The 27,627-nt window shown below is 37.1% G+C and overlaps 1 protein-coding gene across 1 annotated transcript in view; it reads right to left on the reverse strand.

Annotated features, from left to right (window-relative positions):
* The window catches only part of LOC101081299 (cysteine-rich secretory protein 2-like), a 55,453-nt gene that overhangs the window by 18,369 nt on the left and 9,457 nt on the right, over window positions 1-27,627 (reverse strand). The window contains exon 2 of the mRNA XM_003986225.6: window positions 9,751-9,787. Coding sequence (XP_003986274.3) covers window positions 9,751-9,778 — 28 coding nt within the window. The 5' untranslated portion in view covers window positions 9,779-9,787. The remainder of the gene's footprint in view (window positions 1-9,750; window positions 9,788-27,627) is intronic.

Genomic DNA, 27,627 nt, shown 5'->3' on the forward strand with positions numbered 1-27,627 from the left:
GGAATGGCTTTTTCACATTGCCTACTGAGGAGAAGTATTAGCTCCCAACTGTTAGCAATACTGGGATGCCACTGGAATAGTCCTTGCTGGTTTCCTTAAATCCTTCTTAATCCTTCATAAATATACCCTCATTAAGATCTCTTCAAATTACTAGTTATCATGTGCCATTTCTTTCCTGCCATGAATCTGGCTCATGTATTTGACATTACTAGAACCCTAGGTAAATCCACTGAGAAGGAAGTGCTTATTCTTTAATACTTTAAACTACACCAATGTAGCCAGTGTCCTCATTCATTCCCATTCAAACCTTTCAGTATTACAATGCCTCAAATTCTAAAAAAGGCAACATTCTCCTTCCGTATCTAAAAACAGAAGGTAGGGGCGCCTGGGTGGCGCAGTCGGTTAAGCGTCCAACTTCAGCCAGGTCACGATCTCGCGGTCCGTGAGTTTGAGCCCCGCGTCGGGCTCTGGGCTGATGGCTCAGAGCCTGGAGCCTGTTTCCGATTCTGTGTCTCCCTCTCTCTCTGCTCCTCCCCCGTTCATGCTCTGTCTCTCTCTCTGTCCCAAAAATAAATAAATGTTGAAAAAAATTTTTTTAAAAATAAATAAATAAATAAAAACAGAAGGTAGATTTCTCACTTTTAAGATTAAATTACAATCTGTACTGATGCCCTTAATAGGTTCACATCCTTTGCCTCACTAATTTAACTTCTTGGAATCCTGAAGAAATAATAATGTATACTGGAAAAACTTTAGGCATACATTTTTATTACATTAATATTTATAAGGATAAAAACCTTACAATACACTAGATGCTCAATAGCAGGGAGATAAAATGCCCAAATAAATTAGAATACATTCTCTTGTTGGAGTATATTAGACATAACAGTTATGTCTCTGATGGTGTTATAACAAAAACAATGCTTATGCTTCAAAGTTAAAAAAATGGTATATGGGAAATTCTTAGCTTCTGTTATGGATGAATGTTTGTGCCCTCCCAAAATTCATATGTAGAAGCCATTGTGGCTATATTTGTATTTGGGTTTCTAAGAAAGTAGTTAAGATTAAATGAGGTGATAAGAATGAACCCTGATCCAATGAGGTTAGCGTACATATAGGGAGAGATACTAGAGTCCTCTCCCCACCCCCCCTTCCTCTCTCTCATCTTCACACATACAAGAAGATTCTATGTGAGAACATAGTGAGAAGGTGGCTGTCTGCAAGTCAAGAAGAGAAGTCTCACCAGAAATTGACTATACTGTCACCTTGGTCTCAGACTTTGAACCTCCATAACTGTGAGAAAACAAATTTCTGAAGCCACCCAGTCTGTGGTATTTTGTTATGGCAGCCCAAGAAGTCTCACACACATTCCCATATTTGGTATTTGAGGGTTAGGTTATTTCTGAGTGAGTTTGAAGGTCTATAAAATATGGTAATTTGAAATCTTCTGGAGCTACAGATTTGCATTCAGGTGCCCATGTGTGAGCAAGACACTGAGAGATCTGGTTACCTCTGACTCCCATCCAGCATCCATATCTCAATGAGCCTTGCTTTGCTCATGAACCTATGACAAAAAGCATGTCACAGGTATTTTGGAGTAGTTTTAAGGTAAGAGAAGTAATTTTATTGCATGGTCATATTGACAATCTTGATATTAGGGAGATTTGGGAATGCTTACATTATTACTCTCCTGAAGTAACAGAAATAGGATCTCATCCCCTTCTCCCACAAAATAATTATCAAAGAACAAATGAGATTAAACAGAAATACAAGAGAATTAGTTTATCTTCACGTGGTGAGACATTCTTTTTTGCATTTTCTATAATAAGTCTGTGTTACTGTAATTACTGTAATTAGAAAAAGAAGATTATTAACTCTTTGGAAAGTGTGTCTGACTTTGTCAAGCCTATTAGTTGTTTTTCTTTTGCAACCTGGTGTAGCTAACAGTTTAGGCATTATGACAATCATGTAAGAGAACAGAGGCGCAGAAGTGTAAGTGAACTCCCAACAGCACCATTGCCAGTTGGAGTGTAGCTGGGACAGAACCCAAGATTTCTTTTAGCCTCAATATCTATTTCCCACTAAACTGTATTATACTTTTTGGAGGCCTGGGGTTCCTGGTAAGAATGAAAGCATTTAATGAATCTTCTGCCTTGACAAAAAATATTCATGCATTACTATAAAGCTTTTCCTAGCTGTTAAATAGCTGGTAGATTACTAAACACATTTGAAAAGATTAGAAAAAAAATACACAATATTAACAAGTTAATCCTCTACTATTGTCCCTCAAATATGAAATAAAACTCCTAAAACTTAAAGAGCTCAAGTAATTTTCTTAGGATATGCATCTATCAATTTTCTTAGGATATGCATCTCGTGTTGAAAATACGCCTCATTATGATAAGCTTTAGGTAACTTTGTTAAAATAATGGAGAAGTTTGTTGGCATTTTAATGAAGTATTTTTTTATTTAATGAAGTATTTATTTAATAATATTTTTTAAATAATTAGAACAGGAAGGGAGAGAATTAGAATGAAAATCACAAAATTAGCAGCATATTCCTACAAGAGAGTTCTAGGAGGGATACAAATTATGCAGGTGTTCCTACAGATTTTTGGAAATGTAAACTCTTCTATCCCATTAAAATATCACTTACAGAAGTAAGAAAAAGTTGATTTTGTTTATACTGTAATTATTAGGTGGAACAGAGGAAGAGGTAGGAGAATAAAATGAAAATTTGAAGACAGAAAAGAAAGATTATGGAAAGAAAAATTAACTTAAATTCTGTATAAAGCAAATACATAAACTTAGTGTCCAAAAAAACATTGTTCATTTCTCGGAGATACCTGGTCCTTATTGAACAAACCTGAACACCTAAAGTTGGCACCTGGTATTGCGATAATGGAAAGGGTGCACTATAGATGTTAAGAAGTCTGGGGTTTATTGTCATTAATCCTGTTGTAACTAGTTATATGAAATTGAAAATCTTTTTCAAGTTGGACTATAGTGACATAGGATCACTTCATATGGTTCTTGTTAATAGGGAGATAAGTAATGTTAGAGTAAAGGATGCTTGTGCCCTCAGGTGGAGGTGTACCCCGCAGAAATCTCTCAGCTTGTTGGCACTTCAGTTGATTGGCTGAAGCCTCCGATTAGACTACACCACAGTTTGACCTCTATCTTGAAGCAATCTTGCTTCCCTTCCCTCCCTTCATAGGGAATTGATCCCAAATGTATTTTTTGACCTCCTGTGTCTCAGATTTTGTTACCATTACCTGGGGAACCCAACCTGGTAGGCATATTATTCATTAGATAATATTTTTCTCATAACTCTCCTTATGAGGGGTTCCTTGTTTATACCTCATTATCCTTTGATCATATGCCCTTTATGTCTTTGGTCATGTTAATTCTTAACCTGAATTTTAACCATATCCTTCAAGAATGTGAACATTTCTAAGTTCTTCTTTCCAAAGAAACTCACAGGCTAACTCCAAAAACACCGATCTTGTCTCTGGATGGGAACATTTAAAGCCCACCCAGTCAGTCGGGGCGCCTGGGTGGCACAGTCGGTTAAGCGTCCAACTTCAGCCAGGTCACGATCTCGCGGTCCGTGAGTTCGAGCCCCGCGTTGGGCTCTGGGCTGATGGCTCAGAGCCTGGAGCCTGTTTCCGATTCTGTGTCTCCCTCTCTCTCTGCCCCTCCCCCGTTCATGCTCTGTCTCTCTCTGTCCCAAAAATAAATAAACGTTGAAAAAAAAATTTAAAAAAAAGCCCACCCAGTCAATTTGTATTTTATTCAGTTTTTCTGATTTATATTAATATTCTATTTTCTCTCAATGTCTTTACATTTGACTCCCCCTCCCCCCCCATATCTACATTGTGAGTAGCTATGGCAAAAGATGGTTCACTCTGTATTTGGTCAGAGAGGGAGCTGCAGAAGCTTACAAAGTCTCCAGGGGACTCACTCTTACACTAGTGTCCTTGGGCCATGCACATCCCTTTGTCATGGCCTCAGGTGGGCCTCCTAGAAAATTTGAAAGCAAAAGAGGAAAATAGACCCTCCCTTTTTTTTCAAGTCAATGGCAATCAGTTATTCCACATTCTATCCATGATAGCATGCTAGATATTGTTGAGCATGGTCAAGGAAAAAGGACAGGATTCTTGCCAGCCCTGTCTTAGCATGTTGTTAGGGGAGCCCATAATTCTAATGCCCGCAGTGTGAGCTGGTTGGACTTTCCCATGTGTGCAAAAGTGAAAGGTAAAGTTTTATTGTCTTTTGCCTAGACCCATTTTGGGACTTTTGGAGAAGGAAAGGGAAGAATCTAGCATAGAGCAAGGCTCTGGAAATAAATATTTCAGATGTTTTGTATTCAGATATTCAGATATATTGTAAGACCAATGCATTTAGCTCCACCTCACCTCTTGCCCCCAGGGGCCTCCCTAAATAGCAGGTGCAGATAGGATACGTTTTATTTGCATTTCCATTTGGTAGAGTCATACAGAAAACATTAGAAAGAATTAGGAGGGGTGCCTAGGTGGCTCAGTCAGTTAAGCCTCTGACTTTGGCTCAGGTCATGATTTCACTATCTGTGAGTTTCAGCCATGCTTTGGGCTCTATGCTATCAGTTTAAAGCCTGGAACCTGCTTCAAGAATCTGTGTCTCCCTCTCTCCCTGCCCCTCCCCTGCTCACACTCTGTCTCTCTCTTTCTCTCAAAAGTAAGCAAAGATTTTTAAAAAATTTAGGGAAGTAATAGAGTCTTCTTGTTATTCACTTGCATACAGACAATTTTTAAATGTGCGTCATGATATATCTCCTTGACTATTTCCTTGGGAACAAACTTTAGATTCTTTCTAAATTGTTGCCCTCAAAAGAGTTATTTTGCTACATGCAAGTCACCAAGTCTCTCTTCTTATACAGTTTTCTGCTCTGCCATTCATAATTTTCCGTTTCAAGAGATCAGTAATTTCTCAAGAGTGTGACTAGGGAAAAGTCAAAGGGATTCAAAGATTTACAAATCCAAGTGTTGATGATTTACTGCTAACTATATGCAGTGGAGCAAATTGTGTTTCTAAAGCATAAATTTATATACACAATTAAATTATAGCATATAGCTTCTTCTTTACATTGGTGTTAGGAGCACCCCTAAGTTTGAAATACTCACTTGAAAAAAATAAGTTGTTTTCTCTAATGACATGATATCACTGCTTACTAATTAATGAAAAACATAAACTTACAAAAATTATATAGCCATACCTTGCCTTAAAAGTCCATTTTATGGAAATAAGGATTTTCAAATTAGACACTAGGGAGAATTTGTTTAGTTCCTAAGAGAAGAATTCATAAAAGGGTTGATTTAACAAGCAAGCTTTTCAGGGTGCCTGCGTGGCTCAGTAGATTGAGCGTCTGACTCTTGATTTTGGCTCAGGTCATGTGGGATTGAGCCCTGTATCAGGCTTCTTGCTGAGCATGGAGCCTGGAGCCTGCTTAGGATTCTCTCTCTCTCTCTCTCTCTCTCTCTTTCTCTCTCTCTCTCTCTAGCCCTCTCTTTCTATGCACCTCTCCCCCACTGGCATTCTATTTCTCCCTAAAATTATGTATAGGGTCAATTGGGTGGCTCAGTAGATTAAGTGTCTGACTTCAACTCAGGTCACAGTCTCACGGTTTGTGAGTTGGAGCCCTGCATTGGGCTCTGAGCTGACAGTGCGGAGCCTGCTTGGGATTCTGTCTCCTTCTTTCTCTGTCCCTCCCCCATTTACACATGCACTCTCTCTCTCTCTCAAGACAATTAAAAAAATTTTTTAAAATAAAATAAAATTATGTATGTATGTATGAATGAATGAATGAATGAATGAATAAAGTAAGCATTTAGGCTTCTATTCTAGTTAGGCTGTAAAAATAGGCAGGCTTCGTATTATCACCCTGACATGAACTCTGGAGGAATGATGGAAGAAACTATATAGTGAGAAAATCTGGTGCCATTTGAGACAACATGGATGCATCTAGACAGTACTATACTAAGTGAAATAAGTCAGACTGAGGGAGACAGTCTACTCATAAATGGAATTTAAAAGAAGAAGATGAAGAAGAAGAAACAAACAGCAAAATGAGAACTATAAATGTAGAGAACAAACTGATGGTTGCCAAAGGGAAGGGATGCAGAGGGGGCAAAATGGGTGAAGGGGAGAGGGAAATACAGGTCTCTTGTTACAAAATGAGTAAGTCATGGGAATAAAAAGCAAAGCATAAGGAATATAGTCAGTGATACTGTAAGAGTGATGTAATGGGACACATGGTAGCTTATACTTGAGGTAAACATAATATAATATATAATCTTGTCAAATCATTAAGTTGTACATCTGAGACTAATATAACATTGTGTATCAACTATACTCAAATAAAAACAAATTTCAAAGAAATCCATGATCAAGTAAGTTTTATATCAGGACTGTAAGAATAATTCAAAATTATAAAAAGAATAATTCAAAATTAGAAAATATATTGGTCAAATTCATCACATTCATGGACTAAATAAAAATCATGTGGCAAAATATGTTATTAAATTCAACCCCTAGTTATAGTTAAAAATAAGAACAAATAAGACGAGAGATTATTAATTTGGTGATGGAAATATTGCTAAATATCTCTAGCAAATATTGTAGTTATTGGAGAAACTCTAGGTGCATTCATTTAATATTGAGAACAACAACAACAAAAAAAGAATGACTAATGTCATTGGTATTGTTCAACATCATATTAGAGAGGTCCTTATCAAAGTCATAAGAAAAAAAGTACATATTTGTAAGTCTTGAAAGGAAGAGGTAATATTAGTATTATGTTTAAATGATATGGCCAATTATCTGGAGAATGCACCATAATGAAAAGTTTGTAAGATGTAATAGTCAACCTATAAAAAATACCATTGCCACGGAGGGGAAGGAAAAAACAAAACAAAACAAAACAAAACAAAACAAAACAAAAAACAAAAAAACAGGTTAGAGTGGGAGAGAGCCAAAGCATAAGAGACTCTTAAAAACTGAGAACAAACTGAGGGTTGATGGGGGGTGGGAGGGAGGAGAGGGTGGGTGATGGGTATTGAGGAGGGCACCTTTTGGGATGAGCACTGGGTGTTGTATGGAAACCAATTTGTCAATAAATTTCATATAAAAAAAAATACCATTGCCATAAACTAGCAACACTCAACTAGAAAATAAGATTAAAAAGAAACATACAACTCATAGCACGAAAAATAGGGGCTCCTGGGTGGCTCAGTCTGTTAAGTGTCCAGCTTTGATTTAGGTCATGGTCTCACAGTTCAATGAGATAGAGTCCCACATGGGGCTCTTCACTGACAGTGTGGAGCTGGCTTGGAATTCTCTCTCTCACTCTCTATCTGCCCCTCCCCTGCTCGTGTTCTCTCTCACCTCAAAATAAATAAATAAACTTAAAAAAAATAGTACAAAAAATATAAAGCTTATTTACCATATAACCAAGAATTAGAAAAAAAAAATGTTTGGAGACTACTTTTAAACTCTAGTAAAGGACACAAAAGAAGATATGCATAAGTTAAGAGATTTTCATTCTATTATGGTATGTGTTAATATAATAAAGTTAATATCCTAATTAAATTAATATGAAAATTCTTTGTAATCCTAGTAAAAATTCTAATTGGCCTATGAATAACTGAATATACTTTTTAATAAGAAGAATTAATTTGGTAATCTTTTCATATTGGTTATTAAAATAGGCTCCAAACTTGTTTTGACAAAATTTGGATGTTGTATTAGGAAGAGAAAAATGGGCCAATGAAAGTGAATAGAAAATTTAAGAGACAGACAAAACAAAGTAGCATAGAAAAGCATTAGAGGAAGAACAGATTATCTAGCATGTGACTTTGGGGAAATTACCTTGCTATATGGGGAAAATTTTAAAGAAGCAAAAAACCCCAGATCCTTATTAATCATTACCTATGAAAGAAATACAGAGGGATTAAATTTATAAATGGATGAAATGTTTTACATGCATGTTTTCAAGACCATATCCCTTTGCCTTAAGTGAACTATATGATCATGCCATTATATGGTAATCTGTGTTTTGTGTGAAGCACTGTGTCGCTCTTTATGGGCCCGTTAAAACTCCTAACACTCTAGATAGTAGATTACATGACTCAGTACCCTAGTTTACAGATCTTCGGTCCCAGGATCAGAGATTTAATAATGAAATGCCATATGCTTGCATGCAAAAGAAGCGGAGGGTAAGTGCAGACAGTTTGGCCTCAAAGCCCCAGCTCCTGAAAGGAGGGGATGAAAACGTTTCAAACATTTAGACCAGAAAAAATGCCATTAAAAGCATCAACACACATATGTATAATGTGTGCTTTGTGGGTACAGACACATCTGCATTCACAGCACAGGAAAGTATTTGATGCAATCTTTTTGAACTTTAGATGTCACATTTAATCTTCATTCTGGTCACTTTCTTTATCTCAGCCACTTGTCTGCACTACAGAAAGCAGCCTATGATACTGTACAAAGTTTGCCAAACTTCTAGACATCATCATCTAGGAAATCTGCAAAGATACCTAAATAACAGTAGCCGCCTTGACAGTTCCCAAAAGCAAGTTTTTTTTTTTCCTTTCCACATTTTTTCCTTTCCCTTACTTGAATTTACTAAACAGCATCACTGGAATTATTAGCACTATCTGATTTAGACATTACTTTAGAGGTCTGACACCCTTCCTCCTAATTTGCCTCTTCCTCTTACAAGTCTGAGGTCTATTCAGGGGTTCCAAATGACCTCACGATGCATCATTATAGAGTAGTTCCTGCATTTGCAACTTGTCATCAGTTTAATTTCCTTTGATGCTCCTCCAGAAGGTGAGTCACACAGAAGCAGGTGTAGATTTTGGTTTTAATTGACAAAAGACGCAACACCGGATCTTCTCTGGCAACAGTATAAATCCTTCCTAAACTCCCTGGATGGCAGTTTAGCCATAGAGGAGAACATTAATAAAATATTTTTGCAAATAAAATCTTAGCTCTGCAGGGTAAATAACTCCTTGAATGTTGTGATTAGGTACCATTTCTTATTTGCCAGAAAAAGTTCTTTGTTGAAACTGCTTTCTTATATAAAATATACACAGCAGATACTATATTTGCTTATGTAGATTAACTTTTGACCAGAAAACTTATAAGTCTTTTGTTTTCTTTTTGATTTGAGGGAATTTCATGAGGGAAATTGTATGTTATGCTGATAATCATTCAGGATATTTTTTTTATCTCTATGTCAGTGCTATAATTTTGTTTTGATAGATTTAAAATTATTAGCAATAGCTTCTGATCCTTACTTTAATATAGTCTGTATCAATGACATAGCTATATATGTGAATATGAGTGAAATTATTAATATGGAAGTATGTGACACATATCTCTTCATTCATTTTTCCTTGAAAGGAAGTTCTGGTATAATTGTTTCCAAAAGTCATAAACGTGGAAATTATATTACCTATTTTAGAATGAAAAGTAAAATTTAATTTAAATATTAAATTTGCTAAAAGTGCTTTTGGAATAATAGAGCTACATAGTATTTTCTCAGCTTAAGAAAGAGTATAAAAATTAAGCCCATTACTCTCAATAAAAGTGATTAAGTTTTGAAAAATCATAGATTCTTTTACAATATATGATTTGCCACTGAAAAAGCATCAATGTATTTGCATCATAAAATGTTCACCTTAAAATAAATACATTACTTACTGCTGATTCTCAGAGCTGGCTGAAACATCTGCTTTATCTGTAGGAAGAAGGAAGGTGGAGAAAAAGAGGTTAGAGCAGTATATATACATTACACTTATTTCCTGTTTTGGGCCAATTACGGTTGCGCAAGTGAATCTAAGTCAACAGTTCTGAAACAGGATTTGTCATACCAATAGTTTCAAATTTCACTGCTGATTGTTTAACAGAAGTTTTGGCAATATCTTGTCATTCTCCACATGGCTTTTTTTTTTTTTTTTTGAATGGCTTTTCTTCAGCTCAGGTGATGTCCTTAGATGTCTCCTTTGGTGAGCATTTATTCTCAGTGCCTGTTTAGTTCCTAGAAGTGAATTCTCTGTAGACCTTGGGTGGAGGTTATTTAATGTTTCCATACGTCCAGAGGTAGGCAGGTTGAAGAGCTTATGCACAGCTTTTTCTTCTATGGAGCTGGGAAATGCAAAAACATTTGCAAAAGCAAATGCCTTTCTTCCAGATATTTCCCAGGATGCTGGATGAGTCCATAAGCTGACACATTTGCTTACTGGGAGCTGTGATGTGTCCAGTACTGTGGGAAATGCTTACACAAACTGAATGTAGATACATGTTCTTATGCATGCATTTCTGCAAGTAAACCTAACATTGCTCAGTGGAAGGGCCAGGAGGTCATTCTTTAGTTTATTGGCAGGACTTGATTTGTACAGGATATCTAAAGTTAATATTGGATTTACTGTAATTATTTTTAGAGTGTTTAATTTGTTTATTGGATATATATCAGAACTTGGTCTATTCTCTAATGGAAAGAATGACCTAGAAAACTTGATTTAGGGAATGCAGGAAGGGATGGAGGGGGTGCCTCACACAGCTTCATTTTACTGTCTTCTAAAGCGAATTTATGCCCGTCAGGCCTGGCCCTGGAACATGAAGCTAGGTCAACATTAAACCAATTTGTCACATGTATTGTAGTTTTCTGACTTGAAAAATTTTAAGGCAGAAAGATTTTATCTCCTTTGTCTGAAAAGTTTTAGTCCTTTAACATGGATAATGAAATGCATTCTAATTCTAATTGGATAAACTTGCTGCTTTTAAAAAATGAGTTTAGTTGTAACTGTGTGTTGTATGTAGATGTTGTGCGGGTGTCCCCATTTCTCTGCATGTCCTCAGGAGGGTTTGGCTCCAAAACATTTTTTAAACCTCGTTCTCGATTTCCTGATTTTCCAGTTCTGCATTTCTTCTTAGCAAATAATATTAGAAGTCCTGACAAAGTACGTGGTGATGTGAGGGGCCCACTCAGAAGGAATATCAGACAGTGTATCTTTTTTATTTTAATTTTTTTAAGCTTATTTATTTTGATCAAGCGGGGGATAGGGAGACGGAGAATCCCAAGCAGGCTCCAGGCTGTCAGCAGTGAGCCCGACGTGGGGCTCGAACTTACAAATCGTGAGTTCATGACCTGAGCTGAAAACCAAGAGTCAGAAGCTTAGCTGACTGAGCCACCCACGCACCCCAGCCAATGTATCTCAAGCAATGGCTCAGATCCTGTACTCTGGCTCAGATGGCCAAAGCTAAGGCAGGGCTTCAGGACCAGGTGTGTATACCAGTGTTCCTCAGTGTCCAGGCCATACCTGCCCAGTGGTGCAGCCCCATCCAGGCATATGGTTTTGAGAAAATTCTCCTTTTCTGCTACATTCCTGATGGGGAGGTGGTGGTTTCAGGTATTATGTGCAGCTCACTGGACAAATGGAGACGTTTGCTATGTGGGTCCAGTCTTGTTCACTGTCAAGACTGACAAAGTAATTTGAGATAAACTGTCAGCTCTGATGTTTGCTACACTTTGTTGCTTGTTATAACCTCAATGCTAGAGTAAGTTGTAGGTCTTTAAATTCAGGGAAAACAAGGTCAAGAGTTACTGGAATGTTAAAACAAGAGATTGGTGCAGGGTGACACATGGTAAAAGCATGTCATTGACCATGTTTCCTTCTCTTCCAGGCTTGGTACATTGTGACCTGTGCCTTGGGAATCTATCATCTAAATCTTTTCACAATCTCCCTTTCTCCAAAAGTGGATCCTTTCTTAATGGAAGATTCAAGTAGAGAATCTGTCCACTTGGCTCTGTTAGTTTGGGGAGGGTTATACTTTTGTATAATTCACAGGATTGCCCTTTTCTTCTCTAGAAACATTTAAAATCCAAACTTTTGAAACTGTCCTCTTCATGTTTAAAATGTAGCTAGAATTTTGGCGATAGTCATAAATTTGTGTGTGGAATGACTCATTAAGCCCTCTTCACAACCACATAAGGTGAGCGCTCCTGTTACCCCATTTTGCAGATGAGAAACAAGGCACACAGAGTTATGGGACTTATCCAAGGTCACATGGCAGGGCATGTGGGCCCAGGGATGGCTTTCTTTTGTAACAGCCACCTGTCTCTGAGTTCTGTCTACACTTCTCTGTTAGGTCCCCTTCCCACAGTGGTTTCAATGGGCAACTCCCTGTGACTAATGGACTCCAATGGGATCCTGACTGCTGACAGGAGGGCCCTGTAGAGGGTGGCATTCTCTCATTTCCCTGGATGATGGATTGAAAAATTCTTTGCTCACATTGTTCCTGGCCATAGTTGGGCCAGGTAAGAGGGCCCAGGTTCACACCTGACTGACCAGCCTGGAGGGGGAAGGGGAAAGGCACACAAAAAATGGGGAGTCAATCATCCCAGCCAGCACATCTGTTCCCACTGTTAAACCCAGAGTAAATCCTGGTGGTGACAGAAAAGACACACTTCCTGTGTACAAGATGTCTTCTCAAGATTGTTCAAATTGTGCATGTGGATATCAAAATAAAATTGCTATTTCAGATTTAGCAATTGTATATTTATTCTTTGGAGCTATTTTGCTGTTATAATTTATCCACATGTTTGACAGTCAATACTTTCACAATTCATTTTTTTAAATGGTTATTTATTTTTGAGAGAGAGAGTGGGCAGCAAGAGAGGGAGAGAGAGAATCCCAGGCTGGATCCTTGCTGTCAGCACAGAGTCTGACACGGGGCTCGATCCATCCCATGAAACAAGAGATCATGACCTGAGCCAAAACAAGAGTCAGACGCTTAACTGACTGAGCCACCCAGGTGCCCAATACTTGGATAAATCTTAACCAAATTATTCTGTTTGCAACTTGAGGCTTTTCAAGATTACTTATGTAATAGTAAAGCTAAGCTTAGTTTTGTGAACTATAGAGAGTTAGAATATTCAATAGTGATATTTATAAATGGAAGTAAATAGCATATAACATAATGACAAAAGACCCCATAACTCATTAGTATTTTTAAGTTCCAAGTTCTTATGGTATTAACTTTTATTTTCTGGTTGTATAAAATTCATTATAACAGTGATCTACATTACATACTAAATTATCATCATTTGATTCTGTTCATCTGTGGAAGGCTTTATTTAATTGTCCCAGGCTTATTTCCATATCTCAAAAATGAAGAGAGTTAGACTAATAATTTCAGGTTCTCTCTACCTCCAAAATGTAATGATTCCAAATGCTGAATTTTTATAAATGAGGGAGTATAAACTAATAAATCACATACATAGCACTGGCAGGAATTTCTGGGTGCTCATGTTAGCATGTAGATTGCACAATGTGGTAATTCAGTATTTTCTGTTCACTTTCATGTCTGTACTGGCTTTATGAGTTATGTGGTAAACATATACTAGAACTGAATAGTGCCTGCTCAACAGATATAATATTTAATTGCAATTAATTAATAAGTCAAATAATTAGATATTACTCTAAACTTTTTTTTTTATAAAAAAAGAGCTTAGAAATCAAGGTAGATTGTACTGTAAATTTAAAAAAAAAAACCCTGTTAAACACTCATCTGCCGTGTGTCCAGTTAATCCCTTAAATGTATTTTACTTTATGTGTATGTGAGGTGAGAGTTCTCAATAAGCTGAATCAGCCACTTGGACAAAGTCACCTTGGAATGGTCCTCTGTGCAACCATTTTCTATGGGAGAATGTGTTTCATGGGCAAGACCATATCCAGAAGCACCCAGAGCCCATTCTCGTCTCTACTTAATGGTATAGAATATTGTTAAGAGCTTGAGATTTATGATCTGATGGACAGAGGTTACATTTCTATGCCAATGTATATTGAGACATTGTTTTTCTGCCTGTAAGTTTTCACTATCAATAAGTTTTCCCATTGCAAAATGGGAATAGTATTATTATTTTATTTGGTTGTGATAAAATGAGATTACATGTGTAAGAATTTCTAAAGTGTTAGTTTCCTCCCATTTTATGTGTTTTTTTTTTCCCTCTGTGTCTGGAGAAACCTGTCCCTAATACTTTAAGCTGTGGGATTGTATTTGAATTTTTTGAAAGGTGGTTTGATTTACCAAGGTACAGGTAGTTATGTGAGAAATTACCATAGTAATTGTATAGAAAATGGCATAAAAAGGAAAATATTTTTGACTCATAATTAACACTTAATAGATGTCCTCCAACTTTATATTCATTGTTATGACTATATAATCATAAATGCCCCATGATATATAAGGTTTTTTCTTGTCAAATATTAGCATCCCTATTATTAAGTTAAACAAATGTAAAAACATATTGTGACTTTGGGTCACAAAATACCATAAACATATTGGATTGACAAATTGACCGTAATCTTCTAAAATGGTTGTTTGCAACCACGCTTGTTCCCTCACCTGCCGTGATTAGTTTGTCTTTTTCTGTATTTACATCCACCATTGTCATTGTTGGCCCTTTAGGATGCATCCCTCCCAACTTTATCAGTGAGTATCTTTCATCTTTTTCTCATTTGCATATCCAAACTTTATGTTAAAAGGGCAAGTCATTTGCTCCTATGTCTATATTTTAACTCCATTCCAACTGTTTTTTTTTTTCTTTGAGTTTTTAAATAAAATAACTCATGCGGCAAGAAAAGGAGAGGGTCAGGGGTTGGGACCACCATATTTTTGGTTTGTGCATTCCAACACTTTTAGTGGAACTTGTAATTGAGTATCTCAGTGACCATTGCTATTAAACACTGCATCTTGTTTAGAGAATGTTGCATTTATTACTTCTCTTTTTTATTAAAAATTTTTAAGATTTATGTATTTATTTTGAGAAAGAGAGCCCAAGAAAGGGAGGGGCAGAGAGAGAGAGCGAGAATCCCAAGCAGGCTGCACATAGTCAGTACAGAACCAGACATGGGCCTTGATCTCACAGATCATGAGATTATCACCTGAGCCAAAATCAGGAGTCAGATGCTCAACCCACTGAGTAACCGGGTACCCCACATTTATTCTTAAAATTAGTGTTCTCTTCTTGGGTTTACCTAGTATACTCTAACCAGATTGGCTACAACATAAAATAAATAAAACAGCAATGTCAAATAAGTCCCTCCTTCCCTGACCAGCTCTCCTCTTATCTTAGACATAGTAACAACTGTATGCTTGCTGCCTGTTGTCATTTCTGTGCTGATCACTCAAAACTAACTAGTTACTGCAAAGATGAATAGGATCTCTGCCTTGAAGCTGATCTCTCATGGCCCAGCTTTCTATGACTTTCACTTCCCAGTTACCAACTGCCTATAGCTTACTGGCTGAAAGCATAATCTTTGCAAACTGTCAGGTTTAGGAAATCCTCTCCAAGCCTCAGCTTTTCTCTTCTGTAAAATGTATATCTTCATCTAATAGGTTTGCTTTGATGACTAAAAATTGTATAGTAAACATAAAACTTTTAAGATGATATCTGATATGTGATAACAAATACAATAAAGTTTTTTTAAATTTTATTTTTTATTTTTTAAAATTTACATCCAAATTAGTTGGCATATAGTGAAACAATGATTTCAAGAGTATATTCCTTAATGCCCCTTACCAATTTAGTCCATCCCCCCTACCACAACCCCTCCCATAACCCTCAGTTTGTTCTCCATATTTATGAGTCTCTTCTGTTTTGTCCCCCTCCCTGTTTTTATATTATTTTTGTTTCCCTTCCCTTATGTTCATCTGTTTTATCTCTTAAATTCTTCATATGAATGAAGTCATATGATTTTTGTCTTTCTGACTGACTAATTTCACTTAGCATCTTACCCTCCAGTTCCATCCACGTAGTTGCAAATGGCAAGATTTCATTCTTTTTGATTGATGAGTAATACTCCATTGTATATATATACTACATCTTCTTTATCCATTCATCCATCGATGGACATTTGGGTTCTTTCCATACTTTGGCTATTGTTGATAGTGCTGCTATAAACATGGGGGTGCATGTGTCCCTTCAAAACAGCACACCTGTATCCCTTGGATAAATACCTAGTAGTGCAATTTGTGGGTTATAGGGTAATTCTATTTTTAGTCTTTTGAGTAACCTCCATACTGTTTTCCAGAGTGGCTGCACCAGCTTGCATCCCCAAAATATTATAAACTTTTTTATTGTCTTTTCCCAAGCCTGCTATTTGTTGAACACATAAAATATTTCCATAAGTGCATTTTTGTTTGGTTGAATGCAGTGGTTTTCATAAGATCAGTTTCTTGTTTTAGATGTCATGGGAAAGGATCAGTATAATTTAAACAGAAGTTCAAGTGTTAAAGGCCCAATTCTATTAAAGAATATCAGGGTGACCTTAGGAAAATGAATGACCATCTCTGTGTCCTTGCCAAGAAATTGAGGGTCATAGACTTAGGTGCATTTTAAAATTAACATTATCTCATAAATAAAGACATGTTGCAAATAGCAGCTAATCGTCTATAGTGACTCTTTCCTTTGTCTTAGAAGATGTTGAGGAAGACAAATAAACAAACTGAATACCAAAAAAAAGGTCTTACTGGTGTACAGAATGAGTAAGAGAGTGAGGAAGGAAAGGAAAACAGCTTGTTCATCTTCTACCCTCTTCACTAGCATATATGGGCTTCCCATTGCTGAGGCATACTTCTTTTAATAAATATTCATAGGTCATAGTAATCAAATAATTTATAAAGACTTTTGTGATTGTCCTAATTTCATAGTAAACTTTTTGGATAGTGAGATTTCAGAAGTGCTCAGAAAAACTTAATGGGCCTCTGTGTATCTAATATATTAACTTATTGATGCTTGACATTCCTTTTGTTTGAAATTCCCTTAAGAAAGAGTACAACTGTCCGTCATCCTATTGGGGACAGACTAGTGGAGCATGGATGTCAAAGATGTATTGAGGGATGACTGAATCAAATTTTTGGATTTAAATCCATGCTTATTTTTTGATTTTGACTGGTTAAGTCACTTACCCATGAATAGTATTCCTCATTTCACAGGTTATCACACTAAGAAAAAAGATGTGTGAAAGTAGGTATTTGATAAAATTATGATTTCAAATCAGAAAAGATAGGTGCCACTGAGCAGTGTTACCTAGTAAGAAACGATTCCATAGGAATAAAAATTACAGATAATTAATTTTTTCTCTAAAAGTAGAATGGCAAACCCTATGGGGAGAGTGATCTTTTGTCTGCAGGTGAGTCTTTTTATTTATATTAAAATGGGTGGAATCCTAACATGACAGTGTTTGACCTTTCAGCTACTTCTGCCTGAAAGGCTCCACATTTATCCTCTACTTAGCCTTATCAGATGCAGTTAAATCCAAGTCATTCTAAGTGGAATGCTAAGTTAGGATAGAGAGCTTTAGACTGCAATAAGTAATAGCTCTCAGGAGCCTCTTGAACTTTATTTAAAACTCTGAGACTGCCTCAGTGCCAATAGAGGCTCTTCTGTGATTTCAGTCGCTGACAGTCTATGTTCTGCTTTTTCCCTGTCTGGGTCCTTTGACTCTGATGCATATCACTTCATTACATCTCCTGAGGAAGAGTGGTCATATTCAGAATGTTCTCAGGTGACCAGACACCTTGTGTTATTTCCACTGGTCCCAGTCCATTTAGTCAGCACAGGTAGTGCTTATTCATGCAGAATAATGAACAATCATAGCCATGTGGATTTCTATAACAATTACATGAAAATAACTTCAAATATTTCCCCAAGGAGAATTTTGTTTTCTAGCCAATTTCTGTAAGTCAAAAAAAAAAAATGCATGTAGAATTGCCTACAGTTCCCAAGTTCTCCATTAAATCTCTTCATCTCTTAGAGCTTTCCCCACCCCATCTTGTCATTCTTTCTAGTGTCCTTATTTATCTTCTCAAGCTATAAGAAGAGAATGATTACAATGTTCTTGAGGTTTTCTATGTGGCATTATATGGTTGGTAAGTTCATAGTAGTTTTCACTAGGGACACTCAGGGCTATTTATTCAATTCTAGGTTATTTTGCTCAATATACACACATATACTTGAGCAATAAAAGCAATATATGAGGGACACCTGGGTGGCTTAGTTGGGAAAGTGTCCGACTCTTGATTTGGGCCAAGGTCATGATCTCACAGTTTGTGAGGTGGAGCTCTGGTTCATGGGGTCAAGCCCCATGTTGGCTCTGGGCTGACAGCCTGGAACCTGCTTAGGATTCTCTCTCTCTCACTCTCTCTTTCTACCCCTACCCCACGTGTGCATGCTCTCTCTTTCTCTCTTTCAAAGTAAATAAATAAACTTTAAGAAAGAAGCAATATATGATTTAGTGAGCACCTATTGTATGTATAATTTGTTCTGTCTTCTGTGGAGAGAAAGAGAAGAGATAGTAGACAATTCATTTGGACATGTTCATATAGTATTCCTAATGATATAATCAAAATTAACAAAGGTACTTGATTAAAAAGAAAGCTTATAGATTTCTGTATTGTTTTATGTTTTGTCTTGCTTTATTTCATCCTGAACATACAGAATCAGAATTACTGAAAGTGGAGCTCAGATTTCAGCATTTTGATAGGCTTCCTAGGTGATTCTTACATTTGGGAAACTCTTCTAATAGCCATACATGTGTGGGGTCACTTGAAAAGTTTTCTAAAGCTGGCTAAAATGACCACCTAATTTATGATCCTCTGAAGCTGAAAGAGGACACTATTTAAAATTATTGTTAAGGCTAGTCTATGTATATCAGGGACTTCCTAGACCAAGAAGTATTATTGTTCTAGGAAGAGCTGAATACTAAGGCACATGTTTTGAATATAAAATCCAGGACAGACTAAAAGTCTTGAAATGTATCCTAGACTGTCGTCTCCATATTATCCCTACTCATATCCAATTAGAACAGCAGAGTATCAGTTCAAGTTATTGCTTCTACCAGCTCATCTGTTACATTTGCAGCACCATTGTTCTAGATGGAGCCCTCATCATTTATCGTCTAGATTTTAACTGCTCTTGTTCTCCATGTTTTTGTTATTCCATTATTTCTCCCCAGCTGATGCCAGAGTAATGATGCATAAATTATCATTGTATTATCATGCTTGAAGTTTGTTAATGTTTCTATATGATTTAAACTATAATAATAAATAGAATAAGCAATAAAATACATACCATAATAATATTGATTTGAACAAGGAAATACACAGTGGTAAAAAGAATATTTAGCCAGAGCAAACCAGTGCCTAAAAATACCAGGTAGCAGCAGCACCTGGGTGGCTCAGTCAGTTGAGCATCCAACTTTGGCTCAGGTGGTAATCTCACCTATCCCCAGTTCGAGCCCCACTTTGGACTCTGTGCTGAGAGCTCAGAGCCTGGAGCCTGCTTCGGATTCTGTGTCTCCCTCGCTCTCTCTGCTCCTTTCTCACTCATGCTCTTTCTCTCGCAAAAATAAATAAACATTTAAAAAATTTAAAAAAACACCAGGTATCAAACTGCCACTGCTCTTACCCTCTCAAGTGCTTCTTGCCTTGATGCAGAACCACCTCAGCCTCTGCCTTCACAGCCCACAGGGACATTCCCGCAATCTGGTGACAAACAAGGCTAGGGCTAGCATGGCAGTGTCCTCCAGGACCCAGCTCCCCTGCTATGTCTTGAAAGAGCTCTAATAGGTAAGCATTTGTGTGTTCCACTTAGAATAGTTTCCTTTCCATGGTGTGCACTTCTTCACGATTTGGCTCCTCCATACCATGTGCTCCATGGTCTCTCCTTCTGCTTTACTGATCTGAAAAACCACATCTCCTCCCATGTCTTCACACTTGTGCACCTGCTTTCCTTACTTTCCTTCGTCCTGAAATCTCACTTATTGTTTGTATTTCAACTTAATATATATTATTAGGGTGCCTGGGTGGCTCAGACTGTTATGCATCTGACTTTGGCTCAGGTCATGGTCTCATGGTTCATGAGTTTGAGCCCCACATTGGGTGAGCTCATGGATCCCTGTTTGGGATTCTCTCTCTCTCTCTCTCTCTCTCTCTCTCTCTCTCTCTGTCCCTCATGGGATTCTCTCTCTCCCTTTCTCTCTGACCGTCACTCACTCATGTACTCCTTCTAAAAAAATAATAAATAAAATAAGATTAATATATATATACACATATATATTTAAATATAATTTATTGTCAAGTTAACTAACACACAGTGTAAACAGTGTGCTCTTGGTTTTGGGGGTAGATTCCCATGATTCATCATATTTTTTTCATGATGGTTTTCCTTAGGTCCTGAAGGTATATTTGAATATGTTTCTTATGCTCATATTTTATTTTGTACATACCTCTTGTACAATAACTCAGTAATTTTTAAATGTGGCCTTTTATGTACATGTTCATTTCACTTCTAAACAGTAATATTCTTGACCCTTGGATTTTTGTATATATTTATCACCAGTTCTTAGCACTTTTCCTGCATGGAGTATATGTCAACATATATTGACATGTAACAAATAAAGAATAAGGATAAAGTGCTCATTTGAAGGGATACATACATTTTTTAAAGTTAAGATTAGTCGGTCAGGTGTTCATGAACGCGATACATTTGGAGCTCAACTTTGAAGGAGTAAGGGACACGGTGGCTTGGAGATAGATGAGGGTGATTCACATTCCCAATAAGGCAAAAAAAAAAAAAAGCAAAGGCACAGGAAGAGAAATGAGGGCATAGGTGAGTGGAGAATGGTAACACTTGGTTAGTAAATGAATAATAGAGAAGGAAGAGAATTCTCCCAACACATTGAAACACAGTTTGAGGAGTTAAGAGCCACACTACTGGAACCAGTAAATCTAAAGCTTTCTCTCCTCACAATAGACTTGGCGTTTGTAACAATTGGAAGTTTGTTCTTCTCTGCGGCTTGTTTCCAACTGCATACAATGTCATCATCTGTGTTCCAGAAGGATGCAAATCCGTGTTAGGCATTAACTAATCTTTCTGTGCATGTACTTTCCCTGAGCTCATTATATTCTCTCAAAGGTCAACTAGTGGCTGCTTGGGCCTGCTGGTTCATTGTTCCCTAAGCAAGTGGCTCTTTGTCCAACGTTAATCACCCCCTAAATTAAGGTCCAAGGAATAAAGAAATCCATTTAGTGATTTATGTGGGTTTGCTACACCTGGCACCAGTTCCTTGCTCTTTGGCATGCGACCTTTTTATTTTACTTTCAATAATGCAATGGTGTTCAAAGATCATCTATGACTCCATAGACTCCAATTCTTATGACTGCATGTGAAACCGTATTTCTTGCCTCTCATTCAGGAAAACACCTTATCTGCCTTTTTTTTTAACTTTTTAAAATTTTATTTTATTTTATTTTTTGAGAGAGAGCGAGTGCAAGGGGGAAAGAACAGAGGAAGAGGGAGAGAGAGAATCTCAAGCAGGCTCCACCCCTAGTGTAGAGCCCTATCTGGGGTGGGAGGAGGAGCTCCATCTCATAACTGTAAGATCATGACCAGAGTCAGACACTTTACCGACTGAGCCACCCAGGTGCCCCTGCCTCATCTGCCTTTAATATGAGGCTTATAGATTAATTGCAGCTGCCTGTATTATTATTTCTACTTTTTTCAGGTTGTTGGTTATCTCCCGAATACTCACAGAGTGAAAGCAATCCAGCCTTGATTAGGCTAAATTCTAGCTAAAATTTTATTATTTCTATCAAGTTACACAAGATTATAATGACCAAGTTCATTTCATTTTAATCCTAAGCACAAACAAAAGTTTTTATGACCTTGGGATCCCTGTCTTGGAATAGGAAACAATTTATAATTACAGGTTTATTCATATGAATAATTAGTGCTACTCCCTTTGTGTGGTGTCAGATTACACTATTTATTCAAGTGATACTGTCCTAGGCAAATTCCCATTTTACAAGGGGTAGGGGAAATTCTCTTCTGCCTACTGGACAAGATTTTAGATATAATTACCACATGCTGTTCTCCAGTTTTCTAAATTTCCCTTTGTCTTGAGTTGGGTTTCCATCACTTCGTGATTCTTTATCCATGTGATTTTACTGCTTCAGGGATAACTGCCTCCATCTCCACCCTCAGCCTAGGAAAACATTTGAGTAGGATACTACTTTCATATGCATGGTTCTCAAGATTAGTTCTGAGCCAACTTTTAATTCACCCAATGCTCCTTTTCATTTCATTGCCTAATCTGTTTTGCTTTGTTTTGCTTTTAGACTTTTCCTCCATTAACCCCAAACTCAGAAGTGTTCTCTTCTACTAATACATTGTGCTTCCCATGGAAATCACATTCCCTCTCCCTGATGATGCTCCAGCCACATGGCCCTGCCAACACTTCTGGATGAAAGCTCATTTCCACTCTAGAAACCTTATGCCTTCTGGAATCTTTGCCTGGGTGGCTCTAGCCTGAACCTATCCCCTCATAGATTCATGACTAGCTTTCTCATCTTTCAGATGTTAGCCCAAATATTAGTTTTTTAAAAAGGCCTTTCCTGATTCCCCTAGAGTGTTCTGCACATACAGGCTCAATACAAATTAGTTAGATAAGTGACTGGACAAATCTGATATTATAAATGACATATCTGAGAAAATGAAAAGACGCTCAAAGTACCAGAAATGTATGAATGAGATGAGAAGGCCAGAAATAGATATTGATTTTCCACATTTGTGTAGCACTTTGAAGCTCACAAAGCACCTCACATACATCATTTGAATTTCTGAACAGCTGTGATGGAGAAGTGTTGTTCTCTCCATTTCGAAAGAATGGTACTTGGAAAAGTTAAATAAAATCTCAAGATCATAGAGTAATCAGTAGGAAAAGTTGGAAATGAAACTATATTCTCATCTCCAAATTTAATGATCTGTCTTCCATGACATGTTGGAGTCCCCTGACTTAAACTGTGAGATTTGTAGGTGAAATATCAGCAACATTAGGTGAATGGCAATTACCACAAGTTGAACACTTCCACAGATATTCAAATACCTTCCTACAGCAGAAAACCCTGTGTTCAGCCCTTTGTGCAGCTCTGGCATTGCCTCTACTTGGTTGAATCACCAAGTGCTAACTCTATGCTTTAGTTTTCTTTGTAAAACCGGGGTTAATTATGTATACATTTCATGAATGGTGGTGAGAATTCAATTAGTTTATATATGTAAAGCTTTATCAGAACATTGCTTAAGGCATGAAAGCTGCCGATGTGGTTACTGTCATCTTTGTTATTAGCATAATTTTACATGTTTAGTAAACACTTTTTTTCCTCTGGAGAAAACACTAAAAGCACAAAATATGTGACTATTTTATCTGTAGTTAATTTTTCAGGACTTCCATCATTGATTGCATGAAAGGAGGGTTCTTCTTTAATTATGTGTATATATATATATGTATATATATATATATATATATTTTTTTTTTCTGAGACAGAGAGAGACAGACCATGAGTGGGTGAGGGGCAGAGAGAGAGGGGGGACATAGAATCCAAAGCAGGCTCCAGGCTCTGAGCTGTCAGCACAGAGCCTGACGTGGGGCTCGAACCCACAGACCGTGAGATCATGACCTGAGCTGAAGCCGGACGCTCAACCGACTGAGCCACCCAGGCACCCCATAATTATTTTTAATATTCAATTATTTTTCATCTTTAGACCTTTGGGTGAATGTGACTTGATCTTTGGCACTTTTTTTTTAAGTTTATTTATTTATTTTGAGAGAGAGAGAGAGAGACTGAGCAGGGGCAGAGAGAGAGGGAGAGAGAGAATCCCACACAGACTCCACATCTTTAGTGCAGAGCCCAATGTGGGGCTCCAACTCACGAAAGGCAAGATCATGACCTGAGCCAAAATCAAGAGTCAGACGCCCCCCAGGTGCCTCTATCCTTGGCACCTTTCTTCTGAGTTTCCAGTCAGTCCTAAACAGGAATTACTGGAATGGATTTATCTAACTGATTCTGGGTTTGTTTTGCAACTCTAAGTTACAAAAGAATAAGGTTCTTACTGAAATATATCAGAACTTAAGTAAAACCATAATATTTCAGTGAAAGGACATTAACCATCATGTGAGTTATAACCCAGTCCCCTTAGCATGAATAAACACACAGTTCTTCCTGTCCTTTTACAGTGAACACAGTCAAGAAGTTTTCTGCACTTGGAACTATTTGATGCAGTGTGGGTTTTGTAACTCTTCCTAATTTGTTTTACTACAATTATGTTTGATTTTCTCTCTTCACATTGCTTCAAAGTATATCTCCCTCATGGATTTCACTAATTTGCAATTACATTTGGAATAAAAAGGTTCCCAACCAGGAGAATAGAGTGTACTGGAAGACATCAGTGCTGTACCCAGTAGAGAGAACTCTTGGCCCATTTCTATGACTTGGCTCTATTTGCAAGGTAATTGCTAGAATTCCCAGTATGAAGCAAAAAGCAGTGATTATATTTTCCTTAGAGACTTTACACTCAGAAACCTCTTCCTCATGCTCTGGCCTTCCCTGTTGCAGAAATAAGAAGGAAAGCCTTCCTATGGAAATTTCAGTAACGTATAGTATGATACATTGGTTCTTAGCCCTATTGGACTCAATGCTCTCTTTTTGTTTGTTTGTTTCTTTGTTGTACATTACATCTCCATTACTTATTTATAACTAGAAATGTATACCCTGTGTTCCCAGAGCTTCCCTTTTATCACAATGTTTTTTTTTTTAAACAATTTTTTTTAAATATTTATTTTTGAGAGAGATAGAGACAGAATGCAGGTGGGTTAGGGGCAGAGAGAGGGAGACACAGAATCTGAAGTAGGCTCCAGGCTCTGCACTGTCAGCACAGAACCCGACATGGGGCATGAATATCACAATGTTTTTTAACATCTATTTTACTGTTCTAAAAAAACTTAGGGAATAATATATCCAGAGCTTCCTCTAGTGTATGTGAAGCCCTGAGAAAATTCTTTTTGTGGGACCCTTTTCTTCATTAACCATTTATCATACCTAAAGTTAGCATGTAAATACCATTCTATTGGCCCAATACCATTTGATCCTGTAAAAAAAAATACTCCACTAACCAAAGAGAGCAATCTACTTACCAGACAGCCCACCTGGAACTAAAGACTTGCCAGGGAGCCTGAGGCACCCTATAGGTTCAATTGTGTTGCTTTTGGGGGCATCTAGATCCCATGTATGGGGATTAGGGTCGGGGATCAGTCTACATGGAGTAACAGGGACTGGGGCCCATACTTCTGGGATACTTAGATATTTTCAAGGATGTTACTCCAAAGCACATGAGCACCTTTGAGGCCCAGTTTGACACATCCATGGGGCAGGAACCCTGCCAGCCCATGTCTAAGAATAGGATCAAACATAAATTATGCCTACACACAATTTTTTGAAAGGTTGTTATTAATAATGCCCATGCATAATGTAATAAGAAAATAAAATTAAAGTCATTCATAATAAATTACATACATTTCAATACAAAAATTTTGGTGCCAGACTATGCCAGAACTCTTCTAGTTCATGAAATTGTCAGATGATCTCAGCCTCTTTTAATGAATACATTTGTAGTTCAAAGAATAAGAACGTCATAAGCCATTCTGTACAAGAAGCACAGGAAATGAAAGAACAGATGTATAGATGGAAACCAGAAAAAATAGGGTTAGGATAATTAGGAACCAGATATATCTGTACTGATCAAAGAAAGAGGTAAATAACCTTGATGAATTTGGAATTACATGGCAAGACAAAAAGCTGGGAAACTGAAGAAATTAAAAAAGTAAGAATTTCTTTTATAAGTGAATTCAGCATTATTTATTAATATGCTGTTAAAATAACTCTGTGCTATGATATGAATGTCAGGGGGCTACTGGGCTTTGAAGCAAAAGTTCTAAGGCTCCTTCCAGGGTCTAGAATGGAATAGAGTCTGCAGTGTCATTTAGGAAGAGTACTCAAGACAGACTAGTACCTGTGTGGGCCCCAGTACCCATTCTCTGCTTTAGGGTGCAGTCCAACCCAAGTCCAGTGGAATTGATAAAGAATCACAGTATTTTTTTCTCTTATCTTGAAATCCCAGCACATACCCAGGCACACTCTGTCTCTAGTGTTTATGTGGTGCTTGGGTGGCTCATTTGGTTAAGTATCCAACTCTTGATATTGGCTCAGGTGGTGATCTCAGGGTCCTGAGATTGAGCCCTGCCTGAGCTCTGCACTAAGCGTGGAGCCTACTTGGGATACACTCTCTCCCTCTCTCTCTTCTTCCTCTGCTCATGCGCTCTCTCTTTCTCTCAAAATAAATAAATAAAATAAATAAACTTTAAAAAATAATCTTGGACACCGTATTCTTGAAGAGATGTTGGGGACTACAGGACACTTTAAAAAAATAGTAATTCAGGAGGCTACAGAGAATTTGCGTGACACATTGCTCGAGATGGTATCCAAATAAGATGGAGTATGACCTCTGACTCTAGCAAGACTGCCTGTGTTGTATTAAAAAGTTGACAGGAGCTAATCATTTTAAAATAGAAGTAGTGTGGGGCAAAGATAGAAATATCTCCCAGTTTTCTTGTTCCGTTTGGCCCTGTGTTGATAGTAGAATCAGACATTTAGTCGAGGAATGCTTAATTCACAGTCTACTAAATCATTTCATATTTTGCTTGTAAACCCTAAGCTTTCCTTAAAACTGTTTAATTAATGGGGCACCTGGGTGGCTCAATAGGTTAAATGTCCGACTTCAGCTCAGGTCATGATCTCATGGCTCATGAGTTCGAGCCTTGTGTCGAGCTTTGCGCTGACAGCTCAGAAACTAGAACCTGCTTTGGATTCTAAGTCTCCCTCTCTCTGCCCCTCCCCTCCCTCAGTCTCTCTCTTTCTCAAAAATAAATAAACATTAAAAAAAGTTAAAAAAAACTGTTTAATTAGTAGCATGTCATTAGTATACAGTATTCATTGCACATTTAAAAAAATATTCATTATTTTTGAAATCAGAAAAAAAGGTGTTATTTGCATGATTTACTTTTATCCAAATGAAAATATCTTAAGAACCAGTGGTAGAACACAAAAGAAAAATTAAGATATTTTTGCCTTCAGGATGTGATTTTCTTCATGATATTAATTATTCTGCTTTTAGGTAAGTGTAATTTCTAATTATTGAAAATTCTGTGAGGAAATAAATGAAATAAAGGCTCTTTATAAAGATCTAGACAAATAATTGCCTGATTTGATTCTCTATATAAGGAAAATATTTCCTAGTCTCATTTTTTTTTTTTGTTGAGAATGTCCTTCAGCCTGGAAGCATTGTGAGTCTTTGAATCATAATCATTAATTATTGACAACATATGATATTCTTGCAAAAAATACACTTTTATATCTTCTTCTGGCATTTCTCATGTGTTTAGTGACTCTGGATGAATTTTTCAGGTATTTTGGGACTTTCCAAGTTTGATATGTCCTGTAAATAACTACTGGCATTTATTTTCTAGATTATCTTGTTTCTGTCTCAATAGAAACAAGAAAGGTACAAACACCTATAAATTTAAGTAAGCTACATTTCTACAGACAGAAATATTGGTTCAAATTATGGAATTAACATTAAACTATCTAGTGCATTGCAGCGTTGGTTATATAATGCAAATA

The sequence above is a fragment of the Felis catus genome, chromosome B2 (assembly GCF_018350175.1).
Source record: "Felis catus isolate Fca126 chromosome B2, F.catus_Fca126_mat1.0, whole genome shotgun sequence".
In the NCBI taxonomy this organism is placed as follows: Eukaryota; Metazoa; Chordata; class Mammalia; order Carnivora; family Felidae; genus Felis; species Felis catus.